The following is a 13,666-nucleotide window of genomic DNA, read 5'->3' as shown; positions in this document are numbered from 1 at the left end:
GCATTTTGGCCCACTCTTCTTTGCAAAACTGCTTTTGTTCAGCCCTATTGGAGTTTTTACACAAAGCATGAACTGTATAGTACAGAATAAAGTCCTGCCACAGCATCTCAAGCAGGTTTAGGTTCAACTAGAAATTCGGGGGTGTATTTACTCATTTGCTTGGGATCATTGTGCTTCACAGACTGGTGACATTTTCCTTCACAGGGATGTAAGAGCCTATTCCAGCGTTTCAGGCCATAGAGGAAACCAGAGCACTCACAGAGAGAACATACATACTCCACACAGAAAGACCTCCTGCTCCACTTTTGACTAAAAGAACATTAGCTCAAAGGTTCTGAGGATCATCAAGGTGTGTTTTGGGAACATATTGACAAATCTTAATATGGACATAATTAACATGAACATTATAATTCCATAAAAATATGTTTGATTTGGCTTGTTCTTCTGGATTAGCAGTGGGTTTCGCCTTGTCACTCTTCCATGGGATGCCACTTCTGGCATGTCTTTGTGATGTGGAGTTGTGAACACTGACCTCTGTTGCTGTAAAAGATTCCTGCAGTTCCTTGGATGTTGTCCTTGGCTATTTTATGGCTTCCTGGATGAGATGTTGACATGCTTTTAAAGGAATTTTGGTAGGTCGGCCAACTGTGGTACAAGTTTTATCCATTTAGAGATTTGTGGTTGTCACTGTGGTTCTTCGGAGTCCCACAACCTTTAAAATAGCTTTGCAGCCCTTCCTAGATGGCTACATTTCACTCATTTTATTCCTCATAATCATTCCTGAAATTTCTTTGGCATAGTGTGTTACTGGGTGAGACCTTTTAGCCGACTTCATGCTGCTGAAAATGTTTGGTTTATATGTTGACTTTATTGTAAGATCTTTTTATCTGTTTGTAATTCTGTACAAACAGCACTGGGGCCAATTCTTGACTTTTGCCCTATCTCTCCTGTTCATGAGTAGTGAGGTATGATTTGTCAACAAATATTAGCATAGCATAGCTTGATTTATTATTTTAAAATGATCTGTCCCAGTGCATTTAAATTGTTTTTTAAAGCATTTCAACTGCTGAGTTGCCAAGTCCCAATAGACAAACATTTCTCAACTCAACATGAGACAAATACCCCAAACCCTATTGATTTTTATGTAATGCATACAAGCTAGGGTTTTCTGTTCGGCAGTGTTTTCCACATCAATCATGCACAAACACACTCAAGAAATGGAGTGACTACTTTTCTTTACAAATCTTATCCAGTTCATATAATATTTTGTTTGCTTGGTTGATATTGTATCTATAAATTGTCCAACCAAGACAACATAATGTCTCAAAATGAATTCAAAGCATCCAAATGGGCGATATTACACTGACTCAGGCACAAGCTTTATCAGAAAGATGGTTGATGATTGCAAACAAAACTGACATGGGTTTTCTGACAGACAGGAGTTTCCAAGAGTTCATCGGGTCACATACTGCCAGTAAATACATGGGGTCATGTATTGCCAGACCGCCCAACTTACCCTCTTCAGATCTGTTGTGATTGGCTGACTGCTGTCACCCTTCATCATTTAAAGAGGTGAAACATCTGCTCCATTTTGACAGTCAAATCCCAGGGATCCAAAATGAAGGGGCTGCATTGGACGCTGCTCGGGGTTTTGTGTTGTGCTGGAATCGCGTCTTCTATCACAAGGGAATATTTTTTTGCCATTAAGGAGATTCAATGGGATTATGCTCCTAGTGGTAAAAATTTGATTCAGAACAAAACCATAAAAGAAGATGAGTGAGTACAAACACTGTATAAAACTGAGTTATGAGTTATTAGCTTATAACATTTTAGTAAACATTTAATCATTTTAAATGCACTGTAGTTTATTATTTACATTATTTTTTAATTTGTTGTATATTGAAAATGAATGATTTCAACAGCGAAGATGAATGAGCTCCGGTTGCTTTGTTTCTGCAGATATTTTAGTAGTCAGTGCGAATGCATCTTTAGAGTCTGGATCTTCAACAATACCTTAACCCTAAGTAATAAAGTTATTACTTCAGTGCGTGTAAAAACTAAATGGATAATTATGTATTGGTGTTTGGCAGAGAAGCACGGGTGTTTCTGGAGAGGGGAGAGCAGCGGATCGGGCGGGTGTATAAGAAAGCAGTGTACCTGCAATATACTGACGCCACCTACAGGCAGGAGATAGAAAAACCCAAGTGGTTGGGCTACCTCGGACCCCTCATTAGTGCAGAAGAAGATGACATAGTTATTGTACACCTGAAGAACATGGCCAAAAGAGCGTACTCCATCCATGCACATGGCCTTAGTTACAACAAGTCCAGTGAAGGTGATGTCATATAAGTGTTTGAATTCCTTTGATCACACTAGCTCTTGCTCACAAGTTGTTTATCATGGGATTTCTCTCCAGGAGCACTATATCCCGACTCGTCAGAAAAGGTGGAGAAAGCCGATGATTCAGTGGCCCCTGAAAAGTCGTTCAGCTATATTTGGACCCTACCGGCTTCCCATACTCCTGGAAAGGATGACACTAACTGTCTGACCAGAATATACCACTCGCATGTTAACGCCCCCAAAGACATCGCCTCAGGTCTTATTGGACCTCTCATTATATGTAAAAAAGGTACAAACCTTTCTCTTCACTTCAAGGTTCAAATGTCAGGATCTCTCAGTAATGTTGTGGGTTCAAATACAAGCGACTGAAATGTAGAAATGTAGTTCCACTTCAAATATGATTAGGTTTACACCTAAAATGAACACAAATAATACACTAATGTGAAAAAGAAGAAATCATGAATGAATTGAATAATTTATGGGTTTAAAAGCATAAACTAGATTGTATTTTGCAGACAATCTTTTCATTTATGCTTTTAAATCCATAAAGTGCCTGCCCACTGAGGGAAAAAAACTGAGGGAGGAGTCAAAAATTTTATCTGATTTTTTTTTTCTGATATGTGTCAATATTTTTCACTATTCGATCTGAAACTTTCTGTTAAGACCTGAAAAAAAGAAAAGTTGTAAAGAGTACAATAAGTTTTATGCATATTATGCAATGAGCATCTGAACAGACTTTTCAATCAGGGTTTCAGGAGCCTAGCCTATTTAACAAAAAAACTAAAGATAAGTCTATTCTAATCATCTGGGTAGCTGCTACACAGTGACAATTTGGAATGCAAATGATGACTCAAATGATTATGTACTTTTAACATTATTTATACAAATTCATATAAAAAAGTTGACCGCCATGAAAGTCTTTTTATGCTGTAATTATAACTTCAAGTTGTGATATAGTCCACTAACAATGAATGATTCTTTGTTGTTTGCGCAATTCTCAGGCTCTCTAGATGTGCATGGGGACAAGACAGGTGACTATCTTTACACCCTCATGTTTACGGTGTCTGACGAGAACCTCAGCTGGTACCTGGATGAAAATATCAAGACCTACTGCACAGCTCCTGCCAAAGTCAACAAGGACGATGAAGGCTTCCAGGAAAGCAATAAAATGCACTGTGAGTTTAGTAATATTGTCCTAGAATAATGTCTAATGATAGCATGAACTGAGAACAGGCCATCAGATCAAACCCTGTTCTAGGCACATTTTATGAATTACCTAGAATACTGGTATGCTGTGTAGTATATCCTAAGTACTACTATTTATTAAAAATGGTCTGTGAAACCATCCAGAGATCTCAACTTCCTCTCTGAACTTTTCTGTAGCTATCAACGGGTATGTCTATGGCAACCTGCCGGACCTCAGTATGTGCATGGGCAATAAGATCCACTGGCACTTGTTTGGGATGGGGAACGAGGTGGACATCCACTCAGCCTTCTTCCATGGACAGATCCTGACGGACAAGAGGCACCATGTTGACACCGTCAGTCTGTTCCCAGCTACTTTTGTTAATGTAGAGATGGTGGCAGATAATCCCGGCCAGTGGCTCCTCAGCTGCCAGGTCAATGATCATCTGGAAGGTACGGAAAGAAAAGATGGATGCATTCTGCATTGTTATAATTGCTGTGTTGCATTTAATGACATTTCTCTCCACTTTTAGCTGGCATGCAAGCCATTTTTGAGATTAAGAAGTGTTTCCCAAATGTGCATAAACCCAGACCATTTGGAGAAGTGAGACAGTATTACATTGCCGCTGAGGAAGTCATTTGGGATTATGGGCCAACGGGGATAAACCAGTATTCAGGGATGAAACTAGCTGATGACAGGTAAAAAATATTATTTTAAGCTCTTCACTGAGAGACATTTTAAAGTCAAAGGGAATGTCCTTTTGTCCTTACACTTCAGCTTGTGTCTCTGAATATCCACAGTGTATCGGACACTTTCTTTGATAACCGCAATGATCGCATCGGGGGCAAATACAAGAAGGTCCAATATGTGGAATACACTGATGACACATTCTCCAAACGCAAAGAGAGGACCACTGAGGAGCAGCACCTGGGGATTCTGGGTAATAAAAAAGCAGTTTCTATGGGTACACAAATGTTGTCGACAGAGCAGAATGAAAAGCAGTGTTTTGCAGATTTTATTTGTATTGATTTTGTGACAGCTTTGATTGTTTTGAGACTATTAAAAATTCAAATTAGTGTTTATGGGATGTTTTCTTTTTTAGGTCCAATCATCAGAGCAGAGGAAGAGGACACAATTAAAGTGACATTTAGAAATAAAGCAAGCAGGCCCTATAGTATCCAACCTCACGGAGTGCAATATAACATAGAAATGGATGGAACTCTCTACCACAACGTCCTGGAAGGTAAAGAATAAAACTCTGAATAAATGTATAAAAATGTATGACAGACTTAAACTAAATATCATCCTTTTCCATTTTTTTTTTTTTTTACAGAGTCATACACTGCCAAGAAGCTTCGTGAACTCAAGAAAGAAGCAAGTAAGAAAGACCTCACTGATATACAGAAAGATCTAGAAATGAAGGGACAAGCAAACCAGACTGTTGTCTAATAAGTCTAATATTGATTCAAGGTCAGGGATCAATATTGCGCAAAAGTGTATTTTCCAGTCCTGGCTGGACTCAACAAATCAAACAAATCAGTCCAAATCCATGAGAGGCCAAAGTTCCCTCTCTGAGTGATAGTGAACTCATGACTTGCTTTACTGACAATGAACAGAGGGCAAAACTGAATCAAGTTCACCCTATTTGCTTCCTTAATACTTAATAAAAGTATCAGTAGCCAATGAGCTCGCTGCTCAGCATTCAAATAGATGATTAGTGCTTGCAGTAGCAGTTGCAGCTTGCTTCAGAAACTCTCCACCTCCCCCAGCTCCACCTGTATAGATCTACTACAAGGTGATTCATGTATGATATATATAGGGGCTATTTCATGTATTTTATATTTGCAGAAGCAGTATTTCTTTCATGCTCACAGCAGCATGTTGTGGATGTATTGGCAGTAGCAAGACTCTGTACTTGCTCTGCCGCAGCAGCAGCAGCGTCGCAGATCTTTTTAGCCGAGACCAAATACATTGACATTGTCATGTACATTACCATGTCAATCCCTCCGAGAGTTGTCATGACTGAAATGCAGTTCATCATTGATTCAGTGATATCATCATCCAGCTCAGTTCAGTTCTCTTCCAATAGTGTCTGTGCAATCAAGCCAACAATACTGCCAAATATTAAGTGTCCCAATTCAGCCCTGAATCCATCTTGGGATTGGGACCCAATTCTTGGGTAAAATCAAGTCTGGTCCTTCATATTATTTATAAGGCAAAAACGAAGTTGTAAAAGAAGTTGTATGCTGTTCATCTCTTTCAGGAGTGGTCGAGCCTCTTCCTGCTGCATTAGTCCGTCCTGACACCACTTACCAGTATGAGTGGGTGGTTCCTAAGGATGGAGGACCAACTGAAAAAGATCCAGACTGCATCACTTACATGTACTACTCAGCGGTGGATCCCATTAAAGACACCAACTCTGGGCTGGTTGGACCTCTTCTGATCTGCAAGCCTAAAACCCTCAAATCAGGAAAGCAGGTGCGGGAGGAGGCTGCTGAGCATTTTCACATTTGTAAAATGTGTAGAGATGAAAGGACTACAATATCAGTATCTGAAAGCATGCGAAGTGCAGGTTCCATTTGGGTCTGGCTATTCCCAGCGATGCAATAACAATTTATTGCTCATAGTTTTGCCAACATGTTTTTCTTTCCATCCCAGAAAAACGTGGATAAAGAGTTTCATCTTCTTGCAACTGTGTTTGACGAGAACCTGAGCTGGTATTTGGATGACAACATCAACAGATACGCAAAACAGCCCAAATCTGTAAAAAAAGATGATGAAGACTTTCAAGAGTCCAATAAAATGCACTGTAAGCCTTAGTCACACTCATTAAGAAAACATTTTTGCATTTCTGCAGCACACAAACCATATATATATTTTTTTTTTTCTAATATTTGTTTTCCATTCACAGCACTCAATGGATACATGTACGGGAATCTGAAAGGCTTCACTATGTGTAAAGGTGATAAGGTGTCCTGGCATCTGTCTGGACTAGGATCAGAGGTTGACATCCATGGACTTTACTTTGAGGGCAACCGGTTCCTCTACAAAGAAACCAGGAGAGACACCATCAATGTGTTTCCTCATATCTCTCACACTGTCATTATGGAGCCTGACAGCATGGGTACAGTCCCATCCTTTCTCTCTTTGATCTCGCTGTGACAAAGAACAACTATGTGCCACATTTAAAGTCTTATTTCAATGCCATGGTATTTTAATCAACTTAAAACAGTGTTGTTAAATCTTCATTTTGATCAGTTGACATGTTCAACCATTGTTGTTCCAAATCTGTATGCATTTCTTCTGCAGAAAAACAAAGTTATTTTGAAATATATTTTTGTCCATACAAAGAAAGTCAGTGGACCAAATTGAAAATTCTTCAAAATATCTTTTGAACCTCATTGAACATTGTTGAGCATTATTTACATGATCACATAAATTGTGCATTTGAGATGAACATCAGAGTTGTACACATTTTGTGCTGTTCTGATGATGTAACCTGTGGTGTCTGCAGGACAGTTTGAGGTGGGATGTAAAACCACAGATCATTATCATGGAGGCATGAGAGCCAACTACACCGTGGAGAAGTGTCGCTTCTGGAACCGCCAGTCTGAGACGATGCTACACCAGTCGAAGTATTACATCGCTGCGGTTGAGATGGACTGGGACTATTCACCCACCCGCAAATGGGAGGAAGAGATGCACCACAGTCTGAAAGACAGGTATTTCAAGTCCTTCACCAGAACTCATAAATCCCATTTGCAAAGATACACGAAGAACACCAGTGGTGTTTAGCATCACTGACGCCAAATGATTATCATGCAAAAAAGATTATCAGCGAATAACTGCATCAGTGACACCAAACCCCAATGGTGCTCGAGCATACTGTGACCAACTAGGTTTTAAGTGTAGTTTTGGTCTAAATTCAGACTATTCAGACTAAAGACTATTCGGGTAACATCTATGAAAAGAGAATTGTGTGTGTTTGTATTACATGCAAGTTCTAAATCGTATTTATTTTGATATATTCAGTCCAGGCAATGAATTCCTAAAGAAAGAAGGTAAATTCATTGGTTCAAAATATAAGAAGGTGCTGTACAGAGAGTACACTGATGAAACCTTCACCAAACCCAAGGAAAGATCTGCTGATATGGAACACCTGGGAATTATGGGTAAATATTATAAAATATGCTGTACATTGCTGGTTGAATATAATTTTGGTGTATATGTTTTTTTAACCTTCAAAATATGCTTGTCTCAGGACCCATGATCCACGGTAAAGTAGGAGAAAAAGTGAAGATTGTGTTTAAGAACATGGCTAAGAGGCCGTACTCCATACACGCCCATGGAGTGAAAACTGACAGTCCTCAGGTGGCCCTGACACGTCCAGGTAAGATCTGACAGTTGAATACTGTTGACACTTCACAGTTTATAAAGTCTAACTGCATGTATTGTTTACTAGGTGAAACTAAGACCTATACCTGGTACCTCCCAAAGAATTCTGGGCCAACAGAAGAGCAGGAGGAATGCAGTGTCGGAGCATATTACTCCACCGTAGATGTTATCAAGGTACCTTTCTCACCAAGTGAAACAAGTGTTCAAAACAAGAGTGATGTTTCCTAAAACTAAAATGATCTCGCTTTCCGTCTTATGGCAATTCATAGCAATTTTACCTCTTGACAAATTGATGGTGAATTCATATAAATTCATATCATCTCATTTGTACATTTTCATCTCATATTTAAATTAACCATGGCTTTACAACAACTAAAATGGTTACTACAGTTAAACCATGGTAGCCGCGAATTAATCCTGGTTTTGCTACATTAACCATAGTTTAACCATGGTTGTTTGTAGCATCCTGAAATTAAAACTCTGCCTTCGAAGTACAAAGGAGACTTCAGTCACAGTTGTTTTCAAGAGTTTGATGTTAGCATATTGCTAAGCTAAAAGCTTGTTAGCTGGGAGTACACAAAATATAAAACAGGCCAGTTTAAATGAACTGAATGCATTTGTTTTACTTTTTTCGGTAGTATATGAAATGTAGTTCATCATCATTTCTCTTGACTCGTCCACCATTTTGGATCATTTATTTTCATTGAAATGCATTTAGTGCAAATGTGACGCTGCCTTAGAATTTGGTCCAAAGAAGGTGTCTTAGAAGGTAACACACTTATACCTGTAGAAGTTTTGGAAAGCAGCCAGAGTCTATCTGATTGTCTTCTCATGCAGGACATGTACAGTGGCTTGATCGGTCCGCTGGTCATCTGCAAGAAGAGCCTGGCTCGTACACTGGGGCTGAAGAAAGAGATCGAGGAGTTCGCTCTGCTCTTCATGGTCTTTGATGAGAATGAATCTTGGTATCTGGATGACAACATCAAAGCTCATGTTAAAAACCCTCCCAAGGCACTTAAGGAGGATGAAGAGTTTATCGAAAGCAACAAGATGCATGGTGAGTTCATTGTCTCTGGGTTGCATAGTTTTGGTCATGGTTTTTGAGGAGGAGGACATGTCAGACAGCAGCAAGGCACCCTTTTTAATTCTCAAATAATTGAGAACTTCTCATGGAGTGGTTCTAGCACTTTTAGTACAGTTAAACATACCCTGAAAAATGTCCTCTATTAATTAAAATATCAATGCCTCAGCATTAAAATGTAAGCAATATTCCCGTTATTATTATTCACCAAAAGCTCTGGTGTAAAATGGCCAAAATGTTAAGATAGGCCTGATGTGTTGATGATCAACTAATGGTTATTCCATTGTTTATCACAGGAATCAATGGTTTAGTCTACGGCAATCTTAAAGGCCTGAACATGAAGGTTGGAGATAAAGTGTACTGGTATCTGATGGGAATGGGAAACGAGGTGGACATACACACTGCACACTTCCACGGCCACAGCTTTGACTACAAGGTCATCCATCCATCCCGCTCACATTTTCACACATGTATAAATCTTCTAGAGCACCAGTGTGATGAACATGGGCTTTTCCTGCAGGTCAGTGGTACACACCGAGCAGACGTGTTTGATCTGTTCCCCGGGACGTTCCAGACAGTCACCATGCGTCCGCAGTATTCTGGCACCTGGCTCCTGCACTGTCACGTCACCGACCACATCCAGGCCGGAATGGAGACCACATACACCGTACTCGAGAAAGATGGTGAGTTTCCATGTTTATGAGATTTAGTAATTGGACGTGCAAGAGAGAATAACATATTTTACTACCCTGTTATGCAAAGCTTACACCTCAGCTCTTTAATACATAAAGTGAGAGCGGGGCAAGTTGTCACAAGAATTCTTAAGCCCAGTTGCACAAATGTTTGTTTTGTGATTAATTAAATGGGCATAATTTACCAGCTACACAAACTAAATAATGTCATTTTCTGTCTTTTTTTTTTTTTAGGAAAAAGGAGGGGCTTCCTGGGTTTGTTTGGTAGTGGTTGAAATTCCATACACCTGTAAAAGGAAGTTTGTGTTAATACTTGCCCATGGTTTTTCTAAATAAACACTTGTAGTTATTTGAATTCATGTTTGCGAAAGAGCAGAAAAACATTCCTGTCTTGCTTAAAAATAATGTTGAAATCAACACAACATTAAAAATGATTTTACTTCTTTAATTCGATTAGATGGTGAAGGTTATCAAGATTTTTTTTCCTTCTTTTTTTTGCAAAATAAGATCAAGAAGACATTAAATAGAGTTGATTTCATAAGAAAATAGTAAAAGAAAGACATGAATTTTGTTACTGTAGCTTTAAAATATAACAAAATACACACAGAAGATATTGTTTACAAAATGATCAACACACAAAATTCTGTATTTGAATATAATTTAATTTAAAAAAAACTTAAAAACTAAAAAGGACTAAATTTTGTAGTTTATATTTGTTCTGATAAGGAGAGCACTTGTTTTTTTGTTTAGTTTTTTTTGTGATTCATTTATGATTGTAACACATACTTCTGATCAGATCATGTTCACTATTCAACTATTTTTTTTGGCTATCAGTATTCTATGCATTCTATGCAGTAGTATTCTTCACTGATTGTCTCAAATAAATGCTAAATATTGTGAGATTTCATTGGCTGCATTCGAGTAGATGTGGCAGGAAGAAATGAGCCATTCCATCATCCGGCAACAAGTCCAGGAACTAGTGGGTTCAACTCCTTGGGTTCACAACCCGAGTTTCTGTGAAAGAAAAGACAATGTTTCCATGAGCAGCCAAATTCATTCAGTTGTGTTCGGACATACAGAAGCATAAAACGACTGCTACACTGTAAAACACGATAAGTTCAGAAAACGCAAACATTTTGTGGACACTGATTACCTAATAAACAACAATTAAGTCACACTAAAAAGTTTCAGTTTGTTTTTGCTTAATGTTTAAGTGCAGTGTACTTAAAATGATTGTGTATCATACCTAATGTTTTTTTGTTACCAATTATTTTGATGCAGTGGTGCTAAATTAAATACAAATACTAACACAAAAAATACACTTATGCATAAAAAAAACACGCACAACTGTGGCTATACAACTGAGGATTTTTTATTGAGCTTTTTTTAAACCATGTGAACTGTGTATTTCTGAATGTCAAACACTGGAAGATCATCTCATCACAACTGCAGTGCTTGCAGGACTTGTACTGGTTTCGTTGTCCTTGATAACAAAATCAGCAGGAGAGGTGTTTGTGTCAGTGATGTCTGGCTCGCCCAATTCCTTCTGGAATAAGCACAGAGGGTAGAACTTTAACTTGGGGGAACTATAACATCAGAACCCGGAAGAGTAATTCGCAGTGGGTTCCTTGTAGATTTTCCTATGGGGTTTTTTAATGGGGTTTTTTCAATTAAAATAAAGCCTGTGGTAAACAGAACTTGACGATACTTTTACGTTTTGTTGTACAACGTAAATTACACACATCCATACCCAAAATACAAATTTTGAAGCAGTTATGTTCATTTTTAAAATAAGTACTTAGATAAGAAGGTTTAGGCTGTGAGCTGATGATGGGGCAGTTTACACTGTAGACAAAAAAAAAAAAAAAACATAGAAGTATCGTCGTTATGTTTACCACAGGCTTTATTTTATTCATAAATTGAAAAACACCATTAAAAAAAACCCATAGGAAATCTCGAAGGAACCTGCAGAGAATTACACTTCCTGGTTCTGACGTCACAGTTCCTCCACTCTATTTCAGATCTATTAATGCATTTAATACATACTTTTAATGTCCTGAAGAACAGTTCTCCTCACACACATACACTGGCAGAGCATCAAGGGCTCCTTTCAAGTTGACATCATGTAAACAGAGGTGGGTAGTCCAGGGGCCAAAGAGTAAAAGTCCTGCCATAAGTTTATTCCACCCATGAACACAGCAGCTGATTTCAGCAGAGGAGGAACCTAGTCATTCCTTTCAAGTCACAAACTAGTCTCAAGTTAAATCCCAAGTCCTCAAAGAGTTAAAGTTAATGAGATAATTAAGTGACTAATTAAATGATTATTGTGCATTAATAATGAACACCTGCTGTTAACAATCAACATCACTGAAGAAAAGAGAAACACAAGAACTACATCTGACTTCAGCCACAGCCTTGGATGAAATCAACTAAAAAAAAAAAAAAAAAAAACCTTTGCCACCACAATTGTGATCAGTTTTTGCTTCAGTTGGTCTCTTTAGCTTTTTAACGACTCAAAAAAAGTTTTGCTTCTAAGCAATTACAACATTGTTTCACAGCAAACATTTGTGCAATGCTGAAACAATCCATGATGTAACAGCGAATTGATGTTTTTTTTTATTTAAATCTCTTTGGTTTGTTAACAACATTTGATTATTAAAGAAAAGCGAAACCTCATTAAGCAAATGCCACCATAATGCTTCGATATTGAGGGAAAAAAACTGTTTAGGATTAGCCTTTTAGACATGAACATTTATGATCCTCAACAGTGGTGACAGTAATTAATTATATTGCAGTGCATGATGGGAGTTTTTCATGCATTGCAGCATGAAACATTTTGTTGATTGTCACCATTGCTGAGATTCATATGCTGGTTCTTGATGTCTGTGTGTGTCTAAAATGTACTAGAGTTGAAATTTCTACATGCATAACACAGACTTCATTCACTGTAAATATTAGAGCAGTACCTTGTTTGCATGCTGTAGTTTTACAGGGTTGATAACGCAAAGCCAAAACATACAGAAACAAATGTTATTTTGGATATAATCAAACCAGCCCACGGTGATTATCTGACCTCTGTATATCACTGATCTCTCTGCTTCATAACATCACATGCATTGCTACAGAGAGTGATCTCACACAGGAAGTCAAGGGTCAAGAGCACAACTAAAGCAAACATTGATCTCCATGATGGTGGCATCATTTTAAGCAATAAAACATCAACATCTGATCCTCTGTAATTCTCAATAACAGCAGGTGTTCATTACTAATGCACAATCATCATTTAATTAGTCACCTAATTATCTCATTAACTTTAACTCTTTGAGGACTTGGGATTTGACTTGAGACTTGTTTGTGAAAACATTCCTTTATCATGATATTCTTACAACAACCAAAAAGCAAATAAGATATTTTCACAGTTGTTTTGATTTACTTACAAGTTGTTCCATTAAGTTTGCTTCGGTCACTTGGGAGTCTCCGCCATGTTGAATGGATTCTTCTCTGAACGTCGGTTAGAGCAACGACGTGACGTCATTTTACGTCACTCGGTAATCTTAAAAATAATAATTTAAGTAGAAGAGTTTACTCAAAACTGTTGAGCTACACAAAAATAAAACTAAATTCCTCGTTCAGAAAATGTAATTGTTATAAGTTGCATCAACGTTTTAACAGACTTTAATTGCGGTGTTCTTATTCTTTATAAGTTCGTTCAGGTTTATAGTGTACCTTTGAGTGCTGAGAAGAAGATGGTGTTGTTCAACAAAATTTCTTCTATTGTGCTCCACATGAGAAAGACATGGCCAATGACATCAGGCTGAGTAAATGAAGACTGATTTGTCGTTTTTTGGGTGAACTGTCCTTTTAAGGAATTATCTCCTGAGCTGAGATTAAACTACCCAGCTAACATAATTTTGTTATAAGAACGTTCTCCAAATATTCAGTGTTGGTTCTGGGAACATAAAAAATTTATGG

General features: G+C 38.0%; 1 protein-coding gene across 2 annotated transcripts; it reads left to right on the top strand.

The window, feature by feature from the left end:
• Positions 1-1,575: 1,575 nt before the first annotated feature.
• LOC109053366 (ceruloplasmin) lies at positions 1,576-10,878 on the top strand. Of its 2 annotated transcripts, none has more exons than XM_019070766.2 (20): positions 1,576-1,776; positions 2,091-2,335; positions 2,417-2,629; positions 3,342-3,515; positions 3,724-3,978; positions 4,059-4,224; positions 4,327-4,466; positions 4,629-4,769; positions 4,860-4,904; positions 5,790-6,004; positions 6,185-6,335; positions 6,438-6,650; positions 7,041-7,248; positions 7,559-7,698; positions 7,788-7,916; positions 7,989-8,095; positions 8,759-8,978; positions 9,299-9,438; positions 9,523-9,685; positions 9,929-10,878. In XM_019070766.2, the coding sequence occupies exons 1-20, from the start codon at positions 1,619-1,621 to the stop codon at positions 9,967-9,969; spliced, it is 3,264 nt and encodes a 1,087-aa protein (XP_018926311.2). In that variant the 5' UTR covers positions 1,576-1,618; the 3' UTR covers positions 9,970-10,878. The 2 variants fall into 2 exon arrangements, with proteins under 2 accessions (XP_018926311.2, XP_042604781.1); XM_042748847.1 differs by having other exon boundaries at positions 1,583-1,776; positions 2,088-2,335.
• Positions 10,879-13,666: the final 2,788 nt, after the last annotated feature.

The sequence above is a fragment of the Cyprinus carpio genome, chromosome B22 (assembly GCF_018340385.1).
Source record: "Cyprinus carpio isolate SPL01 chromosome B22, ASM1834038v1, whole genome shotgun sequence".
NCBI lineage: Eukaryota > Metazoa > Chordata > Actinopteri > Cypriniformes > Cyprinidae > Cyprinus > Cyprinus carpio.
The sequence above is the reverse complement of the archived record's forward strand: the minus strand, read 5'-3'. Positions and strand labels throughout refer to the sequence as shown.